Source organism: Mustela lutreola, chromosome 17 (genome assembly GCF_030435805.1).
Source record: "Mustela lutreola isolate mMusLut2 chromosome 17, mMusLut2.pri, whole genome shotgun sequence".
Lineage (NCBI taxonomy): Eukaryota > Metazoa > Chordata > Mammalia > Carnivora > Mustelidae > Mustela > Mustela lutreola.
The window spans coordinates 5,386,869-5,411,629 of NC_081306.1; the positions used below are offsets into that span (position 1 = coordinate 5,386,869).

At 54.6% G+C, this 24,761-nt stretch overlaps 2 protein-coding genes and 1 long non-coding RNA gene across 10 annotated transcripts in view; 1 reads left to right on the forward strand and 2 right to left on the reverse strand.

Moving 5' to 3' along the window:
• LOC131819536 (uncharacterized) overlaps nucleotides 1–6,344 on the reverse strand; it is a 39,983-nt gene extending 33,639 nt beyond the window's left edge. For 2 of the 7 annotated variants that reach the window (XR_009349223.1, XR_009349222.1), the window contains exons 1-3: nucleotides 4,344–4,482; nucleotides 1,710–2,117; nucleotides 131–568 (exon numbers count right to left, since the gene is read on the reverse strand). This is a non-coding gene — a long non-coding RNA (uncharacterized LOC131819536). Of the gene's footprint in view, nucleotides 1–130; nucleotides 569–1,709; nucleotides 2,118–4,343; nucleotides 4,625–5,272 lie in introns of those variants that run through there. The other 5 variants (XR_009349227.1, XR_009349225.1, XR_009349226.1 and 2 more) reach the window with 5 other exon arrangements.
• The window catches only part of SCNN1B (sodium channel epithelial 1 subunit beta), a 58,648-nt gene extending 46,316 nt beyond the window's left edge, over nucleotides 1–12,332 (forward strand). The window contains exons 5-13 of the mRNA XM_059154713.1: nucleotides 1,834–1,937; nucleotides 4,354–4,517; nucleotides 4,764–4,871; nucleotides 7,008–7,125; nucleotides 8,130–8,205; nucleotides 8,443–8,500; nucleotides 9,134–9,195; nucleotides 10,288–10,363; nucleotides 10,629–12,332. Coding sequence (XP_059010696.1) covers nucleotides 1,834–1,937; nucleotides 4,354–4,517; nucleotides 4,764–4,871; nucleotides 7,008–7,125; nucleotides 8,130–8,205; nucleotides 8,443–8,500; nucleotides 9,134–9,195; nucleotides 10,288–10,363; nucleotides 10,629–11,009 — 1,147 coding nt within the window. The 3' untranslated portion in view covers nucleotides 11,010–12,332. The remainder of the gene's footprint in view (nucleotides 1–1,833; nucleotides 1,938–4,353; nucleotides 4,518–4,763; nucleotides 4,872–7,007; nucleotides 7,126–8,129; nucleotides 8,206–8,442; nucleotides 8,501–9,133; nucleotides 9,196–10,287; nucleotides 10,364–10,628) is intronic.
• The window catches only part of COG7 (component of oligomeric golgi complex 7), an 85,622-nt gene continuing 72,744 nt past the window's right edge, over nucleotides 11,884–24,761 (reverse strand). The window contains exons 16-18 of one of the 2 annotated variants that reach the window (XM_059154712.1): nucleotides 18,187–18,330; nucleotides 15,569–15,669; nucleotides 11,884–15,217 (exon numbers count right to left, since the gene is read on the reverse strand). In XM_059154712.1, coding sequence (XP_059010695.1) covers nucleotides 15,215–15,217; nucleotides 15,569–15,669; nucleotides 18,187–18,330 — 248 coding nt within the window. In that variant the 3' untranslated portion in view covers nucleotides 11,884–15,214. Of the gene's footprint in view, nucleotides 15,218–15,241; nucleotides 15,670–18,186; nucleotides 18,331–24,761 lie in introns of those variants that run through there. The other variant, XM_059154711.1, reaches the window with a different exon arrangement.

The following is a 24,761-nucleotide window of genomic DNA, read 5'->3' on the forward strand; positions in this document are numbered from 1 at the left end:
GCAAGAGAGAAAGACTTTTTTTTTTTTTTTAACCAAACCACAGTGCAATTATCCCACCCAAAAAAAGAAAACTAATAATTCCTCGATACCATCAACTATCCAGTCGCGTCCATGCTCATCAATGTCCTACCTTTTGCTCATCTGTGTGTGTGAGTTAGGATCCAACTAAAGGCAGCATGTTGTGGTTGCAACCCAAGTCTTAAAGTTTCTGTTCATCTGTAGGTTGTCTCCCTTTTCCTTTCTCACAGGGTGTTTGTTGAAGAAACTGGGATATTTATCCTGTTGACTTCCCCAAGGTCTGGATTTTACAAGTTGACTTTTCCTTGGTGTCTTTGAACCTGTTCCTCTGTCTCCAGTATTTCCTGTAGATGGTGGTTATAGATGGTCCTGTTCCAGGATTTTTGTGTTTTACTGACAAGGCCACCTCCTCAGCAGCCTGTGCTCGTCCACCGGTGGGCATTGCCCAAAGCCATTCATTCATTCATTCATTCATCCAGGGTGCGAAATGTTGATCCCTTTACTGCTTCTCCAGAGAATGAGCTGGGTCAAGCCAGAACTGTTTTAACAACTATATGACAAATGACAAGGAAAAAAAAAAAAAAAACAGATGGAGGGAGCCATAGATTAGAAGAAACTCGAAAGCCCCGTCAACCTATCACATTAACCTCATTTGAATCCCGATTTAAAAATTGTAAAAACAAAAATCAACACGTAGGAGATGGTTAGAACTTCAAACTGATTATTTAACGATATGAAGGAATTTTTGTTAGTTATGTTTAACATGGTAATAGCAGTATTTTTAAAAAAGAGTTCTTACTTTTCAAGGTACATCTAGAAATGTTTATAGACAAAATCATGACGTCTGAGGTTTGCTTGAGAACCACATGGAAGGGAGATGGGGCGCAGCGGGTAGGGATGAAGGGTTCCTTCGTGGCTCTGCCGTGAGGATTCCTGAAGCTGGTGGTGGACTTCACTGTCTCGACTTTTTTTTTTTTTTTTAAAGATTTTATGTATTGGGGGTGCCTGGGTGGCTCAGTGGGTTAAAGCCTCTGCCTTCAGCTCAGGTCATGATCCCAGAGTCCTGGGATCGAGCCCCACATCAGGCTCTCTGCTCAGCAGGGAGCCTGCTTCCTCCTCTCTCTCTCTGCCTGCCTCTCTGCCTACTTGTGATTTCTGTCAAATAAACAAATAAAATCTTAAAAAAAAAAAAAAGATTTTATGTATTTATTTGACAGAGAGAAATCACAAGTAGATGGAGAGGCAGGCAGAGAGAGAGGGAAGCAGGCTCCCTGCTGAGCAGAGAGCCCGATGCGGGACTCGATCCCAGGACCCTGAGATCGTGACCTGAGCCGAAGGCAGCGGCTTAACCCACTGAGCCACCCAGGCGCCCACTGTCTCGACTTTTTTGTGTTTGAAATGTTCTGTATCCAAGAAAGTCTTTTTCAAACTGAATTCTTTGAAACTGCAGGATACCACTACTACTGCCATGAGCATCTTTATTGGAAACGTTTCTTGTGGTAGTTGACTTACTTCCTTAGGAAACATTTCCAGGACATGAGAGAGGACCCTGCGTCGGGTCCCCACGTGCCTCCTTATAAAGCTGTGCCTTTCCGCAGCCTCCGGGGTGCCCTCTCCTGATTCATCCCCTCTCCCCCCCACCGTGTCAGCCTCTTCCCTCTCGGTGTGAGTCCCCAGCTTGGGCAGCGCACCTGGCTGGGTTCCGTGGCTCCCCTGCGCCCTTTGTCCTCCACCCTGTGTCCTGGACAGCAGACGGTGTCAGGGAGGCACCAGCTGGGGTGGGCCCTGCTCTCCAGCTGATGGTGTTTCTTTTAGGAACTTCACTTCCATCTTCCACCCAGATTATGGCAACTGTTACATCTTCAACTGGGGCATGACAGAGAAGGCGCTCCCTTCGGCCAACCCCGGAGCTGAGTTCGGTAAGTCTTGGTTCACCCTGGGGCCAGAGCCAGGGGGCTTGAAATCCCCACCACGTGGGGCTAAAAGACCTAGTGACCGGGAGCTGTTAAGGGGCAGGGCCAGGGTGAGACAGCAGGTGGCCCACGGAGGGATGGCCACGGCTGGGTCTCTTCTGTGTGCGCCGAGCTGTTCCACTGTCCCTGCAAAATGAACAAATCCTTTCAAAATTTTAGAAAGAAAGGAAGCGTTTTATTCAAGCCCAAGTTAGGAGAGCTGCTGGGGATACACAGTCTTCACCAGGAAGAGAGTGCTCGGGGAAGGGAGTGTTTGGAGCGGGATTATATATGGTTTTTACATAAAGGGTTACAAATTATCATGAGCAAGGCCGTTCCAGAAAGTTATAGACATTATCTTGTGGTTTTAGTATGTGCAAGTCTATATGCCTTTAATTTTATGGGAATCAGGGTTTGTTTGTGTTTTTTTTCCCCCTTATGTTTGGAATGCTCCTTTTGATTATTTAACAGCGGAGATGTACAATGTGGGCTGCCTGGGGCGGAAATAGAGCCTCCGAGGTTTCAATGGAGTCATTTTGACCTTGGTGACTGTTACACTATAGTTTCCCTTGGGAGCCCAGGAGCAGGGCCCATGAATGGTAGAACAAAATCGCCTCTATCACCCTCCTAGAACTCCTGTAAATGTCTGGGCTAGGGATCAGTGCTCCCATTTTTCTGCTGAGCAAGGCAAGGATTGAGAAGCAGTACAGCTCAGGGATCAGAGCCCAAGCTCCTGGGCCCAGGTGAAACCCCAGCCCCACCACGGACGCCCCCCCCACACACACACACCGTGAGCCTGAGCTCAAGACTGAACTTCCGGAAGCCCTGGTTGCCCCATTCAAAGACAGTATATGCAGCCCAGGAGAGCCTAACAAGTAGAGCTCGCAGAGTCATTGTGATGTAATACTATCGCCCGCTTAGCACAGAGGCTGGCAAGTCCTATGTGCTCGGTATATGCTGAATAGTCTTTGAAGGCTTAAAGAACTTGCCCACGCACACAGCTGGCCCATGGCAGAGCCCGTACGCTTACTGAGTCTCACTGTGACATGGTTCTTGAGCGAGACAGAAAGGGGGTGAAGCCAGAAGTGGTTGATGACAGAGGCCACTGTGTGGGCCTGTTTCTGGGGAAAGAGTCATGGTGGCCTCAGGAGGGCTTCGGCCAGCCTCTGGGAGTCAGGCTGTCATTCTAAGCATCAGGGCTGTTGGTCAAGGGGGGCCCAGAGGGGATGCTGACCGCCCCTCACCCAGCCCCTGTGCCCCCGAAATCACTGTGTGTCACAGAGGTGCTGGTCAACTCACTTCACAGGGACAGATGATTCGGACCAAGGAGCTCAGCCGCCTGTGTTAGAACCCCAACACTGCCCCTTCTCCCCTGGGTGACCCTGAACAAGTCCTTTTCCTTCTCTGTGCTTCAGTTTGCTCACCTGTAAAATGGGGATTGTAAAGCCTTTGCTCCTGGGAGCACCAGTAGGATCGTGTACAGAATAGCATTTGGCCCAGCACTCGGCACATAGCAAGTGCTCGGTGAATGCTAACCTGTTGTCCTAGCCACTCAGCAGAGCCCTCTGGTACATAAGATATGGGGTCTAGTCTCTGCCCTCAAGAAGGGAGCCATCCGGGGCGCCTGGGTGGCTCAGTGGGTTAAAGCCTCTGCCTTCAGCTCAGGTCATGATCCCAGGGTCCTGGGATCAAGCCCCACATCGGGCTCTCTGCTCAGCGGGGAGCCTGCTTCCTCCTCTCTGCCTGCCTCTCTGCCTACTTATGATCACTGTCTGTCAAATAAATAAATAAAATCTTAAAAAAAAAGTTTTAAAAAATAAATTAATTTAAAAAAATGGGAGCCATCCAGTAGGGAAGGAAGATAGACAATAAAAGAGTCATATAAGTGAGGGACGTGCTTGGGAGGAAATTTCCAGAGATAGGAGACCTAGTCTTGGTAGTCAGGGAAGGCGTCTGGAGGAGGCGACACTTGGGCTGAGATCCAAAGGAAAAGCAGGAGGTTCTAGGGCAAGGGTGAAGGCGGGGACATAATTCCAGAGTAAGGGAACAGCATGCTTGAGGGAACAGCGTTAGCAAAGGCCCAGCAGCAGGAAGGAGCTTGGAAGCCAACAGGGATTGAATGAGAAGAATGATGTGATTCGAGGTGGGGCAGGGCAGTCCTGCTCCCCTGCCACATGGAAAAGAGATTGTGGAGCTGGGGGGAGCCAGGGTGGCTTGAGCTAGGAAGGGGGCCTTGGAGAAGGCAAGAAGTCTCAATTTTCGCAAGGCAGAACCAGCTTCCTAGGTGGGCCGTAGAGGTCTCCTTGGGAGGGTGGGGAGAAGGCCTGGACAGGTGGGTTTTGGGGAGCGAATTCAGGCAGCCCTTAGCCTCACCTTCCCACAGGCCTGAAGCTGATCCTGGATATAGGCCAAGAGGACTATGTGCCCTTCCTCACGTCCACGGCCGGTGCCCGGCTGCTGCTCCACGAGCAGAGGTCCTACCCCTTCATCAAAGACGAGGGCATCTACGCCATGTCAGGGACAGAGACATCCATCGGGGTGCTGGTGGTATGGCCGCGGCCCGAGGGCAGCCTGAGCGGGGCTGAGGGGGGACGCCTCCTTGTGGTCCGTTCCTGCCGTGTCTGCTGGCCAGAACCCCCACCAGGACCACCATGCTGGGGGGGAGGGTGGGCACGGCCTGGTACCGACCGGGCCTGTGGCACCCCCCCGACCCCCGTGCTTGCTGGGAGGGAGGTACCAAAGGGGCTTCCTGGGGAGGGGCGGGGCCTCCAGGAGCAACCTCTCTGGACACAGGACAAGCTGGAGCGCATGGGGGAGCCCTACAGCCAGTGCACCATGAATGGCTCCGACGTTCCCGTGCGAAACCTCTACAGCGACTACAACACGACCTACTCTATCCAGGTGGGAAGACAGTGTGGGCCTGGGGACCTGGGAAACCTGGCAGTCCGCATCAAGCAGGCCCAAGGCCTCAGGGCTCAGGGTCCGGGGCGGCTGGGCCTGGGCAGGACTGGCTGTACTGGATTTTTGTGGGTGACCACAGGGTAGTTTGGTGGGGTTTGTGGCCTTTGGGACTAAGCCAGGCCTGTCCCTGGGTGCTCACCAGGGCCCAGGGCCAGCCACTGCTCGTCCCCACCAGGCAGCTGTGCCCCTGGGGATGCCCAGAACACAGGGATCTCACTCCGGGGTCTCCCAAGAAGAACGCTTGTGTGGGAGACAGGCTGTGCTGAGGGTTCATGTGTATTACATGATCCTTTCTTCCCGTCTACACCCCACGGGACAGTAACAGCATTTATTATACAGACCACTTACTTGCTACAATTCCTAATATCCTGAGAGGATCCGGCACATCGTGCGCTGGGCAGGCACTGCTGGGGCCTTTTACATTCAGTGTTTCATTCACTCCTCACAGCGATGCTAAGATGTAGAGGATATTACAGGAATGAGGAAATCGGGGTGTCCAGGCCCCAATACAAAGGTCTCATCACCTTACCTGAAAAGTCCCTCCTTGTATCTGGTCTCAATCTCCCTTGCTGTAGCTGGGGCTTCCCTCTCGCCCTGACCTTCAGGGGCAGCCTGGGGGGCCTGTCCCAAGACCCAGCCCCGGCAGAGAGGACCATCTAAAGCTTCCACGCAGGTGACGAACGTGACCCTGGCTGACCCTTCTCCCCCAGCCTGGGCGGCCTCTGCAGATCAAGAAACTGAGGCTTGATGAGGGGAACTCCAGGGCCTGCCTCTGTGCCTGCGAGCTCTGCGCATGGTGTGAAAATCAGTTCTGAAAATCGCGCACCACCCCGCCCTCCCGCCCACCCTGTCCGGCTGACCTGTGCGCCCCACACCCTGCCCCGGTTGGTTTGGCCGCCTTCTATCTGGAGGCGCTTCTGCCTACAATGGGGAACTTGGGGGAACCTTCTGAGCTAATAAAGGCATAGACAGGCAGCATAGGGAGGTGGGGAGCACGGAGGGGGGGCCACGGAGACATCCGTCAGGCCCAGCCTTAGAGACCCCGTTCCAGAAAAACCTCCACTCTTGCTTTGTCCCATGCAGCCGTCCCTCTGGTCAGAGACCTTGGCAAAGACCAAGGCCCTGGTCGGGTACTCTGCTTGCATCCTCCCACTGCCACCGCCCCCCACCCCCAGCCTCTGCTGTGGGGCCTGAAGAGGATTCCTCCTTTCCAGGGGACACGGTGAGGTCTGGAAGACTGTGAGGCCCTGGCCCCCGATCAGAGCTCCTCGTCCGACCCCGCTGGCCCCTCACTCCTGCTCTTCCCCTCCCGGCTGTGCCCATAGGGAGGCCGTGGCCCTGTCAGAGAGAACAGGACGGGGCGTGCTAGGTTGGGAAGGAGCAGCTTGGGGAGTAGGAGAAGCTGGGGCGGAAGGGGCCCAGAGCAGGGGACAGCAAGAGTTGGAGCAAGGGTTCCTCCACGGCCCGGACTCGCGAAGCTGGACAAGAGGAGACACAGGAGTACCAGCCGCTCCCATTCCCCATGCAGTGCCAGGCCCCCCTGACCTTAGCCCACAAGGGCAGCCGTCACCACTGCTCCTCCCATGAGTGACTGCGAATGGCCTCCGAGTGCGCTGGAAGCAGGTCAGGGTGACCTGAGACCCCAGCACGAGTGGAGTCATCCCACGCAATCCCAGGGCACCAAATCCACTCTTCCTCCCCCGTCCCCACGAGGGGACACTCTGCTCCATCAAGGCTGGCAGCCTGGTTATTAAGAACTACCAAGAGTTGGCTGTGGCATTTGGACCAAGCCACCCCGCCCCATGTCCTGTGTGGGGCTCCAGCTCTGCAAGGTGGCGGGGCCATCCTCAGAGAGCTGGGTCTGGCCCGAGTCCCTCCGTGGGGACCAGGGACCGAGCAGCACAGCGACGCCCAGGCTGCAAGGGGTCAGGAGGTACAGCTCCTGGGCCAGAGGGACCTCTTCCCTGGCTCCCCGGCTCCCCTGGCCTCGGCATGACCTGCCCTGGGCCCCTACCCTCTGGGGCTGGGGGCGGGGCGTCGCAGTCACAGCCGTGTTCTCCTGCCCTCCTACCGCAGGCCTGTATTCGCTCCTGCTTCCAAGAGCACATGATCCAGAACTGCAGCTGTGCCCACTACCTGTACCCACTGCCCCGCGGGGAGAGATACTGCAACAACCGGGAGTTCCCAGACTGGGGTGAGCGCACAGTCCTGGGCACTGCTGCCCGGCCAGCTGGGGCTCTGACCGCAGAGCGGGGGGCAGAGCTCCATGTCCTCAGCAGGGCCAGGCGGGGGTGGTGGTGGCCAGTCCTGCCCCTCCACGGTCTGCAGCGCCCCAGCCCAGGCTCCCCTCCCTCCTGTGTTTGTGTGCCGTGTAAACGTCTGCACATGCATGAGCTTGGCGTGCAGTGGCTGGTGAGGGCACGTGTGTGTGTGTGTGTGCACGCATGCACGGGAGAGGGCATTTGTATGTATGCACGGGAGCACTCAGGACCGAGTCTGCACGTGTGTTCACGCATGGGTGTGATTGCTTCCAGTCTCTGCAGCTGTGCATGCTGGTTTGCGTGCCCATGTGTGTGCGCGCGTGCGTGCAACCACAGTGCCACACGTACGAGCCTCAGCATGTGTGTCCATGGGTGTGAGCTCACAGGGTCTCTCTGTGCGCTGCTGGGTGGGGAGACCGAGGTGGCCTCCAAGAGTTTGAAGCCACAGGAGAAGCCCAGGAGTCCAAATATGATGGATGTTTTGGGGAGCAGAGAGAGCCCCACCACCTCTTAAAACCAAGGAAATATGCAGCCGAGAGGGGATACTCTCCCTCCCCATCACCCATCACTTCACGCATGACCCCATCACCCTGCCCACCAGCCCCAAGTGGGGATGACAGAGGGAAAACTGCTGTCATCCTGCTGAGCTGAGTCTGGAATGTTTGGGTCGAGGCTCCCCAAAGTCAGGCTGGGGCAAAAGGGCTGGACATGGGGAGGGCAGGGGGTGCGGGATGGGAGGGGATGACCCTCCATGGCAGGAGAGCTTGGACGGAGAACACACCCCCTCCCACTGAACCACTGGCCTCGGGTGGCCATGGCCAGGAAGGCAGGGGACAGCCGGAGGCCCAAAGAGGGAGAGGAGAACATGTAGAAAGCCCTGCCTCTAACTCGCCCTGCCTCTAACTCTCCCCGCCGGCCCCCGCCTCGTCCTTTTCAGCCTATTGTTACTCACGCCTGCGCATGAGTGTGGCCCAGAGGGAGACCTGCATCAACATGTGCAAGGAGTCCTGCAAGTGAGTGGGGGGCACGGAGAATGGGGGGCAGGGGCCGGGGGTGCGGGGACTGGGGAGCCAGGGTGAGGAGCACGGAGACTCAGGGAGCAGGGCTGTGGGGCATGGCGACTGGGGACCCGGAGTGGGGGGCATAGAAAGTGGGGGGCAAGGGTGGGGGGCATGGGGACTGGGGAGCCGGGGTGGGGGGCAGCGCTGGCAGGGGCAGCGACAGCCACAGGACTGCCTTCTCCCTTGCAGTGACACCCAGTATAAGATGACCATCTCCATGGCCGACTGGCCTTCCGAGGCCTCTGAGGTGAGGCGGTGGAGTGGCCGGGCTCCTGGCCGCCCACCTTTGGGCTGGGGGACAGGTCTGGGCACAGGTCTGCAGGCTGTTTGTCCCTCCACCTGTGTCTCCCAAGGCGCTGTGCTGGGGACACAGCAGTGAAGGAGAGAGGCTAAGCCCTTGGCGCTTAGGGAGCTTACATTTTAGTGGCAGAGATGGACAATACACATCAAGTTGATGATGGTAGGAAGTAGACAGGGTGAGCGGAGAGTAACCAGGGGAAAGCACTTTAGACAGAGTGGTCAGGGAAGACCTCCCAGCAAAGGCGACATTTGAGTGAAAGCTGCAGCGTGAGCTGAGCTGGCCTCGGCGGGCTGAGGACGACGTGGCGCGGGCAGAGGCACAGCACACGCGACGGCCGGAGCTGGGTTAGAGCCAGCGCCATGGCTGGGCTTCTGGGGGAGGTGTCTGGAGCCCAGAGTGCCTCCTCCCCGCAGCAGCAGCCAGTGTGCACTAGAACTTTTCTCCTCTCTGTGCCAGCACCGTCCCAGGGGGCTTCGGGAAGCTTCGGGGCTGTGGTCTGTCCCTGACTGGGGGCAGGGCCCGTGACTGGGAGGCGGTGCTGCAGGTGCATATTTTTTCAGCTGCCTTCTTGGATTCCAGGATTGGATTTTCCACGTCCTGTCTCAGGAGCGGGACCAGAGCACCAACATCACCTTGAGCAGGTGAGCCTAGAGTCTGGGTGGGGCTGGGGGAAATGCAGAGAATGGGCGGAACCAGAGCCTCAAGGGAGGGGCTTGGATACAGGGCCGCGACTCAGACACCTCACACTGGTCAGGTCCAGGAGGAGGCCTGGAGGCGGCGGCCCTGGGAATGGGAGAGAAGCCAGCGCATGGAATTCAGGGTTTGCCACTTCGCCAAGGAGAGCCTGTCCTCCAAATGTCACCTGTTCACCACCCCCCCACCCCCCATCCATTCAACCCTCCATTACTCATCCATCTTCCCACCCGTCCATCTCTCTGCTCCTCCGCGCACCCATCCCTCCAGCCAGCCGCTCATCCCTCCATCACCTACTCGTCCACCCATTCCTCCATCTTTTCCTCCATCCAACACGAACATGAACTGAGCACAGAAGACACAGGTCCATACTCTTGGGAAGAAGCGCCAGTGCCGAGAACAGAAATAGGCCCACAGGGCTGATGGGGGTGGGAGCCTGTGTCAGACCTTTCCTTTGGGAGCACAGCAGGGAAGAAGCCACGTGGCCGGAGAGGGAGGGGGACTTGAGCTAACTCTCCGAGGAGGGGCAGGAACTGTTCAGACAAATAAGGAGAGGCAGAGGTGTTCAGGGAGAAGACTGGAGGTGTGGGAGAGCGGAGCTTTCCTGGGGACTACTGGGTGCCAAGGGGAAGCCCACGCAGCCAGCGGCCTGGGCCCCAGGTCCCTTGATGAAGGGACAAGGCTTAGGACTCCATGCGGGGCCGACTGTGTGTGCTGCACCCCCGCTCCTGGGGTGGGGGAGGGGAGCTCAGAGCTGGTCCTTGGGGCCCCCGGAGCGGATGCTGCGCAGAGATGCCCTTCGTGGCCCCAAGGCTCCGAGTGACCAGGGAGGGCCACACTTTGGGCCCTTGCTTGGACCTCACCCATCCTGGGAGTGGACATGTGAGCAGCTCAAGGTAGAGGACTGGGGCAGCCCCTTGGCTGTCTTTCCTGTGTGTGTGTGCGTGCGTGCGTGCGTGCGTGCATGTGTGTGTGTGTGTATGGGGGTGTGAATGTCTGTCCTGGGGAGGGGACACCAGTCCTTCCTGCTGCTCCTACAGGAAGGGAGTGGTCAAGCTCAACATCTACTTCCAAGAATTCAACTATCGCACCATTGAGGAGTCGGCAGCCAATAATGTGAGTCTGGGGGCTCCTGACACTTCAGCCCTGCCCCGCTGCCCCTCCACCCTGCACCCTGAGGTTGGGGGAGGGTCCTGAGCCCTACAGGGGAATTGGGAGAGTCCTGGAGTCCCAAATGGTTTCCGTGGGTCGAGTCAGTCACCCTGTTCCCCCTTCCTGGCCAATGGCCTACCTCCCAGGAAGCCGTGAGGCAGGGTTCAAGGCAGGAACCTGTGGCCCGACCCCCACCCTCACCAGGCCGTCCACCCCCTGCTCCCCACAGATTGTTTGGCTGCTCTCAAACCTGGGTGGCCAGTTTGGCTTCTGGATGGGGGGCTCGGTGCTGTGCCTCATCGAATTCGGAGAGATCCTCATCGACTTTGTGTGGATCACCGTCATCAAGCTGGTGGCCTTCACCAAGAACCTGCGGCAGAGACGCGCCCAGGCTCGCTATGCTGGCCCGCCGCCCACCGTGGCCGAGCTGGTGGAGGCTCACACCAACTTTGGCTTCCAGCCTGATGTGGCCAGGCCTGGCCCCGACCCCGGCACCTACCCTGATGAGCAGACCGTGCCCATCCCGGGCACCCCACCTCCCAACTATGACTCCCTCCGTCTGCAGCCGCTGGACATCATCGAGTCCGACAGTGAGGGCGAGGCCATCTAGACCCGGGGAAACCAGAACTCACACCCGAGAAGCCAAGATCGTGGCCCCAAGCTTCACTTTGGGGTGCTCTCTCCAAAGGACAGTGGGTATCCAAGGCCAGAGTCTGTGTCTCTCTAGAGAGACACCAGCAGCTCCTGGCCAGTCCCAGGCTGAGGGCTCTGTAGGGTCACGTTGCGGGTATAGATGTGGGAAATATGTGCTCATTTGGTTCCTGCCCACACCCCCAACCTGACCTGATCCTTGGCTGGGACGTCCCCAGCCTGGCTCGAGAGACCCTGGGACACTGTCCCCTGCAGCAGGCTAGTTTCTTCCCAGTGCACTGTCTGCTCCCGAGACAAACAGCCCGGCAGGCTGTGCTGTCTGTCCCCACCGTCTTGGCTGACCTCTGCGAGTGGGTTTAGTGAGGTGAGCATCTGTGGGGAGCAGGAAGAGTATCGGGCCCGGGGGCAGGGTGGGGGGTGGGGGGACGTGCTGCCGGGTGGCCCGTGTTTTGTTCTAGAAAATAAAAGCAGCATCCATAGTGGCTGGAAAGCAAGGGCCTGGCCGCGGTAAGGCTCTCAAGCAGGTGGTTTCGGCGTTGTCCCCACAGTCTACTTGTGACTTAGTGCCATCCGCCACTCTTCTCTGGGTGGCAAGGACAGAGAGAAAGAGAATGAGACTCAAGCTGGCTTAAGTGAGAGAATCTCAAGAACCTCAAACGGTGTCTCTTGGTCTCAGCTTTCCTGGGCAGGCTCCCCTCACACTGAAAGTCCCCCCGGCGAGTCCAAACTCACCGGGTAAGGACCTCTTTCCCAGTTGTCTCTGCAAGTTCCTAGGCTGACTCTCATTGGTCACTGATTGGGTCACATGCTTGCCTCTGAGCCAATCAGTGTGACCGGCTGCTTGGATGGGCCAGACCCTGCCCACACCTGAGGCCAGGCGGCCCCCAGCAGAATCAGGTGGTGGGGACACCAGGCCAAAGACTGCCGGATAAAATACAGGCCCCCAAGTTAAATAGGAATTTCAGATAGACTATGAATTGACTTTTTTAGTGTGAGTATATGCAAGTAGTATTTGGGACAGGGGCACCTAGGTGACCCAGCAGGTTAAGCGGCTGACTTTTGATTTCGGCTCAGGTCATGATCTCAGGGTTGTGAGATCGAGTCCTTTATGGGGCTCTGCCTCAGTGTGGAGTCTGCTTCAGATTCTCTCTGCTTCCTCCTCTGCCCCTGTGTGTACGCTCGCTCTCTAAATGAATAAACATATTTTAAAAATTTTAAAAAGATATTTGGGACATATTATACTAATAAAATCATTTGTTGTTTTTCTGAAACTCAAATTTAACTGCGTGTCCTGTATTTTTAATTGTTAAGCATGGGAACCCTGATGGCTCTCCAAAGAGAGACCAGAGAGCTGTTACCAAAGAAGCATGGGGCTGGTCAGGTGCGGAGAGCGGACCACCTGCCAGCCCCGGTCACAAAGCAGCGCTGGCTGTAGAGCCTGGACCTCTGAGGGCCCCGCCCTGCTGCTGGGGAACACCTGGGTCCTTGGCTGGGAAGGCAAACAAGCCGACCTCCCATGAAGTACCCACAGTGGCACCTGTGGAGGAAGGCGGTGCCCCAGACTTGGTGCCACTCCAGCCAAAGACAGCGCTGGGAAGCATTGTGTGGGGAGGGCCTGGGGGAACAGGGTTTCCCAGCTCGGGGCCAGGCGAGTCTGCAGGCTGGGGTCCAGTTCTCGGTGGCTGCCACGCTAACTCCCACGACTACTACTTTTATTACTAGGGATAGTTGTCACCACACAATGATTATTTGTTGTGGTTATCAGACAATGGCTACACTGTATCAAACACCACATGCCAAGCACTAGGCCAAGTACTTTGTACCTCTTTTTTCAATTAATTCTCAGAATGACTGAGAAGCATTATCATCTCATCTTAAGGGTAAGCACATTGAGACTCAGGTGAAGTCAGGTGCCCCAGACACTTCCCCACTAGGTGACGAAGGTGAAACTCCAGCCTCATCCCCTCGCTGCCAGCAGTCACAATACCCTTCTAGGAGTCCAGAGCTTTCCTATTTTCCGTCTCATCTGAAGCTGTGGGGCAGGCAGAGCAGTGGTTATTATTGAGCTCCTTTTGCCAGCTCTTGGGTCACACTAATTCGAGCTGACTTAAGCTAAAAGAGGAAGTCCATTAGTTCTTGTAATAAAAGTCCAGTGATTTCAAGTACGACTGTTCCTGGGGTTCACCTAGATCTGGTGCTTTCCCCAGCTCCGGGCTGACTCAGGTCCATGTTGATGTCCCTCGCAAACAGGTTCTCTCCACGTGCTGCTCCTCCCCGCACAGTTCAGGCTCCGTTCCCTCAGCTCAGCAACTATACATGGTGGGAAGAAACCTTCTTCTTCACAGTGTTCCAGCAAAAGCCCCAAGAATGGAGGTCACTGAATCAGCCCGGGACACACATTCATCCTGAGCTGTGAGAGGTTCTGTTCAGAGACACTGTGAAGCAGGAGTGGGAAGGGGCACTTGTTACATGCCTTACCCCTGCCGGACCTCACCAGTTCTTCAAATAACCCTGATTAGGTACTACTGTGGCTCCCATCTTTCACAAGAGGAAATGAGGCTCAGAGAGGGGAAGCTACTTCCCTAAGATCACACAGTCGGGAGGTGGTGAAGCCAAGAATCAAACAGGTCTCCTGGACACTGGCACAAAGGTCACCCCAAAGAGGTTTCCACTTTGCATAGTACATTCTGCCTTCCAGGTTTCCAGCTCTCACTTCTTCAAGGCAGGACCCAGGCTCGATCCCTGCCAGGGACAGCCCATGATCCACCACATGAGAAAACACAGTATTTTTCTTGGTGCGGGTTCTTTCAGGGCCAGTGTATGTGGACAGAACGTGGGGAAACCCTAGATGATAGGAACAGCATGGCACTGGCCCGGGCAGCCTGTGAGGGCCAGTTTCCGAGAGGCTGTGCGCACAGTGGTGCCACTTCGGAGGGCCAGCACAAGCTGACTGTCCTGGCCAGGATAGGTGTCCTGTGCTCGCCTTGCGTCCGTCCCATGGTGAGGAGCACAGGCGCCGCGGGCACCAGGCAAGCCCCTAACCCGCCCACACCTTAATGCCTTTGTGTGTAAGATGGGAATAATCCCCGGGGCCACTGAGGCATCCCAGAGAGAAACAAGCCTTTGCTGCAGCAGGAACGCCTGACACATGAATTCCAACAAAGGACCCCACAGACACAGTGGTGCCCCCTTCTCTTGTTTTAACAGAAACCGGGCCTGCACATGGCATCAGGGCGCCCAGCCTAGGCAAAAAGTCCTGCCTGGTCCACGTCAGGATTTCCATGCTGGAGGGGAGTCTGGCCCTTGGGCACGGTCCGGAGACCTTTCTGGCTGTCCCAGCTGGACAGCGCCACCGGCGTCTGGTGGACAGAGGCCAGGGATGCCACTGAATGCCCCGCGACCATCCTGCCCAAGAGAACCCCAGCTAGACGTGTCCTGCTGCCCGCGCTCCCAGCCTTGCTTGCTGCTGGGAGGATGCCTGGTGGCCAAGAACCCACCAGAGCAAACGAGGAGACAGCCATGGGGGCCCCTCGGGAGGCCTTTGCCTCCAGGGTGAAGCGACAGTGTCCCTTCTGCCATCGTCCCTCCCCCTGGACCGCGGTGTGATGTCTGCGGCTGCAAGAGTCACCCTGCCCGGGGGAAGGAGCCGGCACGTGGAGAAAAGGTCAAAATCACAGGAAGTGCTGGTCCTGGTCCTGACTCCTCCAGCCACTGAGTTACTGCCCAAAGCTGGCGCCACAGGACTTCCTGCTCTTGAGAAAGCTCAGATGCTATTTTCTTGAGTCACTCAAATTACCTTTTTCTGTTCGTCTTAACAGAGAAGCTACTGGCAAAAACACCTGAGAGTCCCCAACACCCGCTGAGTTTTCGAATGAGACAAAGTAAAAGCTCGAATCCTCATCATGGCCGGCAGGCTGGTCCATGATCTGACCCCCAGCTCCCCTCTAACCTGATTTCCTACTTCCATGCCGCTGACCTTGGATGTGACCCAGGGCCTGGTCTGCATCGGTCCCTCGCTGCCAGGCATGGCTCTGATCTGTGGGTCTGGGGGCTGCCCTCCACCCTGATGCCTCTTCCTCGCTGGTTTCTCTGGTGATTCTCCCCCCTCCTTTCTGGCCTGTGTCCCAGGGCCTGGAGCACAGCACATGGAAGGCACCCAAATATTCACTGAGCAAAGGAAAGAAAACAGCCTTCTTTCATTTCACGGTATTTATCAATCTTCAGATCGGATCATTCAGAAAATCATCTGAAAATCCTGCTCTAATAAATAATACGCCTCTAATTTACAACCCCCCCCCCCTTTTGATTATACAAACGAAACAAGTCTTTTTGAAATGAACCATGCCCAATCCCAGGCAGAAGTTTTGAACAAATCCATTCTGGAGAGCTGTTGTGACCCCGGAACCCCAGCCCCGGGCCTCTTCTCAACCAGGCTGGGGGACTGGGGGGCTGTCAGTAGTCCACGCTGCGCATGGTAGCCACTGTGGCGGCCAGGCGACGGGGCAGGCCTTTGCTGACCTGCCTGTAATCCTCCGGTTTGATCTTCAGGAGGGTCACGATATTCTGAAGGGTACGGGACGGCTGCAGGCCAAGGGCATCCATCACGTTGATCAGGTAGTCTGTACGGATGGGGAGCAGACACACACAGCTCAACAGACTGAGCACCAAGTGGGACGGAGACAGACGTCCACCCTGAACCCCCCAAAATGCCAGGTGTCCACTCTGCCCCGAGCAGCCAGGCCTTTTTACTCTGAGCGGTTTTCCAAGAGGATTAAACCTACTGTCAGCTTAGGAGCACCTGGGGGACCCAACTAGTTGAGCATCCGATGCCGGATTTCAGCTCAGGTCCTGGGATCGAGCCCCGCGTCAGGCTCCACACTCGACACACAGTGTGCCTGAGATTCTCTCTCTCCCTCTCCCTCTGCCCCTCTTCCCTGCTCCCCTGCACTTTCTCTCTCAAATAAATAAATTAATAAACAAAATCTTAAAAAAAAAAAAAAAAAAAGAAGAAGAAGAACGAAAAAGAAACCCTGTCAGTTTGGCCCAAATCTGGGAGTTCTAATTGCATATAGGACTGGCCCTCCCCCACCACGCACTGCACACTCAGCTCTGCAGCCGGACGAGCCCACCCCCTACAGTGCTACACTGGGACTCCTGAGCTATTGACCACACTCCCCAGGGGACTCCACTGACCACATGGAGACCCCAAGGAGTCCGGGGACACACGGGTTTATACGCGCAGCGACTAAGACTTCCCAGCACAAGCTCCCCGTGTAGACAAGGACGGTGTCCGGGTTCGGGGCCTGGTGCGCTGCACGTTCCCACACTTCCCGTTTCACCCCTTGGGGCCCGAGCTAGAGACCGATTCCCGAGCCCGCCCCAGACCACATCGGTGAGAAACTCCGAGAGAGGGCCCAGGATCCTTCTAAGAGAAGCCCCACGACTCTAACCACCAGGCAAGCTTGTGCGACACTGGCAGAGTGCGGCAGGTGAGAACTGGTTTCCAAGGTTGGGGTGAGCTCGGTGAACCCCTCTCTCTGAGGCCCTGCATCCATCCGTCGATGCTGCACTGTCAAGAGGATGAAATGGGCCAAAGGCCACAGGAGCACCCGATGTGTCACAGGTAACAAATGAGTGCTGCCCTGACTTCCTCCCCGCAGGGCACATCTGAGCCAGACCTGAGGGGAGTGCTCTGTGGTGTCCTCTGGCTCCGCCTTCATCCCATCCTCAAGGGCAGCGAACAGCACCCCCCCACCAAAGCCCCTGCTGCCCTTCTGTCCATGGCCGGCTCCAGCCACAGCCCACCGGAGGTGCCTGCTCTGCCCTGGCGGGCTGGCTGGCTCACGTCCAACTCAGGCTGAGCGGTGTCCCAGCACCTGTCACCCGCATGAGTTTATCTGTAAAACTGAGCTCCGCTCATCCGGGAGCCCGTCCTGGCCACGCTCCCCGCTGCGGAAGCTCAGTAAGCCCAGGGAGTGGCTAAGGCTCCAGGCTCTGTGGCTCACACGGAATGGAATGGCTGCTTGGTCAGTGCCGAGCGGGACCAGAGGTTCAGAGGGAGCTGAACACAGAGGGAGAAAGAACAGGGACCCCGGAACCTGCAGGCAATGCCAGCATCTCGCTCGTCCCGACTGGTTCCGTCCTCAGTGCGCCTGCCTGTACCAACAGGCGCCGCCTCCGGGCGCCAGGATTGCCTCATCCTTCCTCCCTAAACACAGCCCAGAGCCACAGTGAAGAGCTGGCTGCTCTCTGCGACTGCGCAGGGCTGACTGTGAAGTCAGGACACTGGACTCCAGGCCTGGCTCCGTCCCTAGTGGCCCGTCTCGGGACCCGGAGGAAAGCACCTCACTTCTAGTTCTTCTGTAGCAAAATAGCCTGGTTTGGCCCCATGGATGTCCAGGTCACAGCTCTGTCTGGGTCCCCAGGGAGCTGATCTCTAAGGCTCCTACGACCCTCTCCCCACCACCCCAAGAGCTGCTTCAGGTAAAGAGGAGACGGGTCCACGGAAGGATACCAAGACCCTGGGGAGACTCCCCTGCCTCCTGCCCACAGCATCCACAACCTCAGGGCCCCGCCTGTGGGGGGGCGGGCGCCAGCAGGAGCAGGTGGGCATGTGGCCCTCTGACCAGGGAGGCACACAGGCATCGTATGTGGCCTTGTTATTCAGCTGTCCTATGCCTCCGTGTCCTCACCAGCACTGGGGGCGGGGGGGGACCTCCATTGTGCACCGACCTCACAGGGGGGCCCTGAAGGTGGCCTTCAATGTGGGTACAAGGGTTTGGCTCAGTGCCTGGCATGCCTGGGACACAGTGGCAGCCTAATCAGCACTGGTTCGGGGAATTATACAGAAGCAGCAGCAGGCCAGGCAGCAAAGGCAAGTCTGTGTCACTCACTTCAACCCACCTCATGGAAGCCCCCCTCAAGGGCAGCCTACCAGCATCCCCCAGGACGTTTTTCAAAATACAGATGTCCAGCCTTCAACCCAGACTTCCAGGTCAGAATCTCTGGGGACGAGGCCCAGAGAGTCTGCATTTCTAACAAGCTCCGCAGCCAAGCCCAGAGCTGGAGGGTGGGGGCACCGACCGATGCGATGGGCCACAGCCACCCCTCCGGCCGCCTGCCCCGGGGGCACCCACCGATGTCAGTGGCCAGCTGCTTGGTGGAGTGCGGGGTCAGCTCGGGAATCTGCAGGATCACGTCGCAGTAGGTCTGCATCGTGGCTCTGGCGATGGAGCCCAGCCAGTTGTCGGCCATGTTGTCCAGCTCGGGCGGTTCGTCCCCTGGGAAGGGAGGAAGGGCATCAGAAACGACCGTGGTCGGGAGGACCCCATCGGCGGCAGGTCTTGCCTCCAGGCGGCCAGGCCCATGGCGGGGGCCAAATACCCGCACACACCAGGGAGCTGCAGTCTCCGTGGGCAACACGGGGACAGAGAACAATTGGTGGTAAGGACGGAGTACGAAGATGATTCCGGAGAGGGCGCAGTCAGGTGAGGGAGAGAGATCTCCGCGTGCCTGAAGGCGAGGGGCTCTGTGCAGCCACGCAGGCCGGGAGGGGGGGCAGGAGGGGGACCCCGGGAGAGGACACGCAGCCCATATGAGCTGAGAAGGTGGGCGAGCCAGCACGGCCCACAGGAGACAGACCCATGGCAACGACTGACTCACAGGCACCGCGGCAGGAGGAGACCCGGACCAGGGCCCCCACCATGGATGAGCTGCGTGCTCCCCAGCCTCTGAGAGCCCAACTCTGCGGGACTGTGGTGAGAGTCACGTGACGCCTTGGTCTGGGCCTCAAGCATGGAGTGTGTGACACACTCCCAGTGCCACACACGTGGTGACTCTCCGTGTCACATCACCTGTGGGGAAGGGGGAGGAGTCTGTATACAGAGCAGGAGCGGGCAGGGTTGGGGGAACAGGCCTGGGTCGATGAGGGTGCCCTTAGAATCGTAGGAACCCCATCTCAGGGCAAACAGACAATGACTGTAGGTCAACAGCAAGGTCGCGAGAGCCAGTCAGGCTGGGGCAGGGAGATGGGGAGAGGGAGCCGCCGTCCTAGCCCGACAGGCCTTGCACCCTGAGGCCTGATATTAAACAACAAAAAAAAGCAGGCGGACAAGTAGAGAAAACAAATACATGTAGAAGAAGATAAGCAAAATGCTGCTATATCACCACCAATAACAACAGTAGTAATACAGAACACAAAGCTACAAGTCAAATACCATCTGCACATGGGAAAATGGAAACCCCACGGTGTTCACCGATGGGATGTCATGGTTTTTCTTTCTAAAATTGTGACTTGTTTTACATGTAGCATCTGTACAACAAACACAAACCAGAAAGTTAAAAACCAAAAATAGGATGAACATAACTGAGCACAAAGCTAAGAACACGAGGTCTAGGGCCTCCACCCTGGAAATGGACCGCTGGCCCGGTGGTCGTGTGGCCGGCAACGCAGCCAGGCAGGGTGGCTGGTCTGGGGCATAACCCTCCCTCCCTGAGACCCTGGCCCAGGAAAGGATAAGCCTACCAGGCCTGGGGTGGCTCTGTGGGGTGGGGAACGAGGCGCCCATGCGGGACCGAGAGAGTGGCAGGTACTTGCTTGCTTGCTAACTGGACGAGTCCCGTCTAAGGCCCTGCCAGGTCCACACTGCCCCCGGCCCCGAAGGCAAACTCTGGCCGGGGGACAGACAAGGCCCCATCATGCAGCCATGTCGGGGCTGTAGCCAGGGCGTCGCCAAAGACCAACAGGAGCCCGGAAGTGAGAGCTCATCCCCGGGCTTCCTGAGCACGAGGGACAGTTTCCCAGACACACGGGAGGAGAAAGGGCAGTCGGGCAGATGGCGCACACACACGGGTTTACAGAAGTGCGCAGGACAAACAGGGCACGTGGGAAATGGTCCTGCTGCTGACATGCGTGTGCACACAGAGCTGCAGAGAGAGGCGCCCCGGGCAATCACTCCTCGGATGCTAGTGGGACTCTCGGGGCAGGAGACTTTTACTCAGGAAAAAAAAAATCCTCTGAGTGGCTGGGGTGTGAGCACGTCGGGGTGGGAGATGGGGCTGTGCACTGTGGGATTGAGAAGGGTCTCCAATGCGGGCCAGGGAGGAGCAAGATCTTATCCCGTAGGTTCTAGGGGATCTGTGGGTTTTCAAGCAGGCAGGAATAATTAGAGGGCAAGGACAAGAAGCAAGATATGGGAGCAAGATACACAAAATGCAGGTGAGAAAAGAAATCTCAAAACGAGGGGCTGTTCGGATTGCTAAGGAAATGTTGAAAAAGAAAAAACTGGGGCGTCAGGCTGCCTGATTTCAAGCTTTACTACAAAGCTGCGATCACCAAGACAGCGTGGTACTGGCACAAAAACAGACACATAGACCAGTGGGACAGAGAAGAGAGCCCAGATATGGACCCACAACTCTGTGGTCAAATAATCTTCGACAAAGCAAGAAAAAATATCCAGTGGAAAAAAGACAGTCTCTTCAATAAATGGTGCTGGGAAAATTGGACAGCTATGCATAGAAGAATGAAACTAGACCATTCTCTTACACCGTACACAAAGATAAACTCAAAATGGATAAAAGACCTCAAAGGGAGGCAGGAATCCGTCAAAATCCTAGAGGAGAACATAGGCAGTAACCTCTTCGACATCGGCCACAGCAACTTCTCTCAAGACATGTCTCCAGGGGCGCCTGAGTGGCTCACTGGGTTAAAGCCTCTGCCTTCGGCTCAGGTCGTGATCCCAGGGTCCTGGGATTGAGCCCTGCGCAGGGCTCTCTGCTTGGCAGGGAACTTGGTTCCCTTCCTCTCTCTCTGCCTGTCTCTCTGCCTACTTGTGATCTCTCTCTCTCTCTGTCAAATAAATAAAAAAATAAAAGAGATGTCTCCAAAGGCAAAGGAAACAAAAGCGAAAATGAACTTTTGGGACTTCATCAAGATCAAAAGCTTCTGCCACAGCAAAGAAACAGCCAATAAAACAAAGAGGCAACCCACAGAATGGGAGAAGATAGTCCCAAATGACACTACAGACAAAGGGCTGATCTCCAAAATCCATAAAGAACTCCTCAAACTCAACATCCAAAAAACAGATAATCACGTTAAAAAATGTGCAGAAGAACATGAACAGACATGTCTTCCAAAGAAGACATACAAATGGCTAACAGACACATGAAAAAATGTTCATCGTCACTAGCCATCAGGGAGATTCAAATCCAAACCACCTTACGCCGGTTAGAAAGGCCAAAATTAACAAGACAGTAAACAACACGTGTTGGAGAGGATGTGGAGAAAGAGGAACCCTCATACACTGTTGGTGGGAATGCAAGCTGGTACAGACACTCTGGAAAACAGTGTGGAGATTCCTTAAGAAACTAAAAACAGAGCTACCCTATGACCCTGCAATTGCACTGCTGGGTATTTACCCCATACAGAGGTACAAGGGCCATCCGTACCCCAGTGTTCACAGCAGCAACGGCCACCGTCGCCAAACTGTGGGAAGAGCCAAGATGCCCTTCAACAGACGAATGGATAAAGAAGATACGGTCCATACATACAATGGAGTATTATGCCTCCATCAGAAAGGATGAACACCCAACTTTTGTATCAACATGGATGGGACTGGGAGAGATTATGCTGAGTGAACTAAGTGAAGAAGAGAAAGTCAGTTATCATATGGTTTCACTTACTCGTGAAACATAAGGAATAACATGGAGGACATTGAGTGAAGGACAGCCGAGTGGGCTGGGGGCAATCGGATGGGGAGAAGAACCATGAGAAGCTGTGGACTCTGAGAAACAATTTGAGGGTTTTGGAGGGGAGGTGGGAAGGGGGTTAGGAGGGCCTGGTGGTGGGTATTAAGGAGGGCACGTACTGCATGGAGCGCTGGGTGTGGTGCATAAACAATGAATCTTGGAACCCTGAAAAAAAAAAAATTAAAAAAACAAAAACAAAAAAGGAGGAGGGTGTTAAAAAGCCAGCTAGATGAAGCACCAGGCTCGGCTTCTGTGTCTGATTGTGGGAATGTGTAGTCCCGACCTTCCTGGGCCTCCCCATAGGGCCACTCTGTGTCAGGGCCTACCAGCTGTCCCCTCAGCCCGTAACCCCAGCCACACAGAAGGAAGCCTCCAGGGGGCCCAGCACCACACCTAGGCAGCACCTTTGCCCTGCATCCGGCAGGTGCGAGCCACCTCTGGGGGACCCCACCCCACGGCAGCCCATCCTCAGCACCCCCACCGAGCGCGCGGACGTGGTGGGCACAGGGACTGCAGTTTCCCTGCAAATGCCCCTGCTTTAGCACTTGCTGTGTGTGACCTCTGGACACATCACTTCAAAGTTCCCAACATTCCATCTCCTTGTGGGAAAAAGACTTGTAAGGATTTTTAAAACTACCTTCTAACTACACTGATTATGAAAAGCCATTTATTCTAAGCCTCAAAGCTCCTACTGGCGGCTTACCATCTAGTTCTTAAAATGTGCAAATGTTAACATGCTAGAAATCCCCTGGGTAATTCTTCCCAGTTTTCTCTCTGAAATTTTGCATAATATGATGTTGAGAGGGAAAGGCTTAAAAAAAAAAAAGGAAATACCTGGAAAGGCCTGTTGCTGTTTTCCATCCCTGCTACAAGTTTACTTTATGGCTGGAGTTTCTTCCCTCCTGACAATGCCCCAAACAAATGCCCAGCAATTAGTAACAGTTTGGTAAGTGAATGAATGACTAAAAACAATTGCAGTTTAACTAAATGTGTATGTTATTTCCTTGCAGTGGGACAATAAGGCCTTCCGCTCACCCAGGTGTGCTGTAACAGACATAGACACAGCACCACTATTTTCTTGCCCAAGAATTTGAACTTGAACATAATCGGCATCAATAAGAGATACATGTTGGTGGGGCACCTGGGTGGCTCAGTTGGTTGGGTGGTGTCCGATCTTGGATACATGATGGTGTATTTGTGCATGGAATAATAGGATGCGTGGGATTTGACTTAAATATTCTTGAAAAAAATATGAGAGGAACATAAGAAACAAGAAGCCAGGGGCGCCTGGGTGGCTCAGTGTGTTGAAGCCGCTGCCTTTGGCTCAGGTCATGATCCCAGAGTCCTAGGATCGAGCCCCACATCAGGCTCTCTGCTTGGCAGGGAGCCTGCTTCCTCCTCTCTCTCTGCCTACTTGTGATCTCTATCTGTCAAATAAATAAATAAAATCTTTAAAAAAAAAAAGAAGAAACAAGAAGCTGTTCTGGAAGCCAGACGAGCAGAACCTGGGACTCCAGTGTAACTGGTCTCACACCCGGCGTGTTTGGGTCTGTGTGTAGGCATGTGCATGCACGTGTATCAAACTCCAAAAATCCAAACTGCATAATTTAAACGGCTCTCCTCCGTGCTTGCCAATATTCAGTGCAAACATACATATGTATATATATATAAATCTGTATATATTTTCTACATAGTCAGTCTGATAGGTTACAAAATGGCATACATTCAGGGAGCCTGGGTGTTTCAGTCGGTTAAGTGTCCGACTCGTGATCTCAGTTCGAGTCTTGATCTCAGGGTTGTAAATTCAATCCCTGCACTGGGCTCCACAAGGCGTGGAGCCTACTTTAAAAAAAATAAAGGCCTACATTACTTTCCTCACAGCCATTTGAGGATTATTAAAGTTACACATTTCTTCCTGTTTTGAGGTTATTTGAATGCCTTCATGTTACTTATTTTTCCGTGGGGTGTCATCTTTTTCTTACTGATCCGTGGGCACTTTTATACAACAAGGATATGAACTGCCACTACCAGCCGTGTCGCTGTTTTGCTTTAGTCTCTCACATTCAACTTTCAACTTCCTTTAGCTTCTAGCTCTCCTTTCAAAGAGTCTTCCCTTCCCTACCCCTGAGATGCGATTCACTCGTACTGTAGCTAACTGTGAAATTTGTATACAATTATCCTTTCTTTCCAAAAATGATGAGTTCCCTTAATGTGTATGACCCTATGAAACTCACAGAGATTTTATTTGTAACATCTTCACAAATGATTTACAGAAATTTGACAAAGCCTATTCTCTGTGGGATTAAAAAGCCCAATGTACTGATGTGATCAAGTGTATTGATTATACTGAGTAATTCCTCTTTTAGCCTCATTAATTTTCCTTTCAAAGCCTGAAAGAGAGGTGCACGACATTCTCAATACTCACGTGGTTTTGTCTCTCAAAATCATAAAATTTTACGATTATGACACCAAATAGTTTAATGGGATAGGAATAACCAAGTTGGCATAAAATGTATCAATAAATCACTTTCCTTTTGTGTAATTTCCATCTTTAGTTTTAACTTTCTGTATTTCAATTTAATTCATTTCAATTTTTTATAGTTAATATAACTTGCTAATAATAAAAATTTTTGTCATATGGACAACATAATCAATAAAATGTAATGTATACCAAAATATAAAATTGATTTTTATTTTACATTCAAAAACAAAAGCAGCAAATCAGCTTTAATTACAACTTGGATTTCAAACGCTTATCAAATGTAATAAAATATGTTTGGCTGATCTAACCAAAAAAGAAAAAAAAGTTTCTCCTATTTTGGGTAGCTTCTCATTCACAGCGCTCACTGCTGTGCCACCTGACATGTAAGTGTACCTGACTGTCACAGGCTCACTGTGGGATCTGCCTTTTATCAATGTAATGACTCACTTTGGTCCCATCTGTTATCTTTTGCTCTGATTCAAC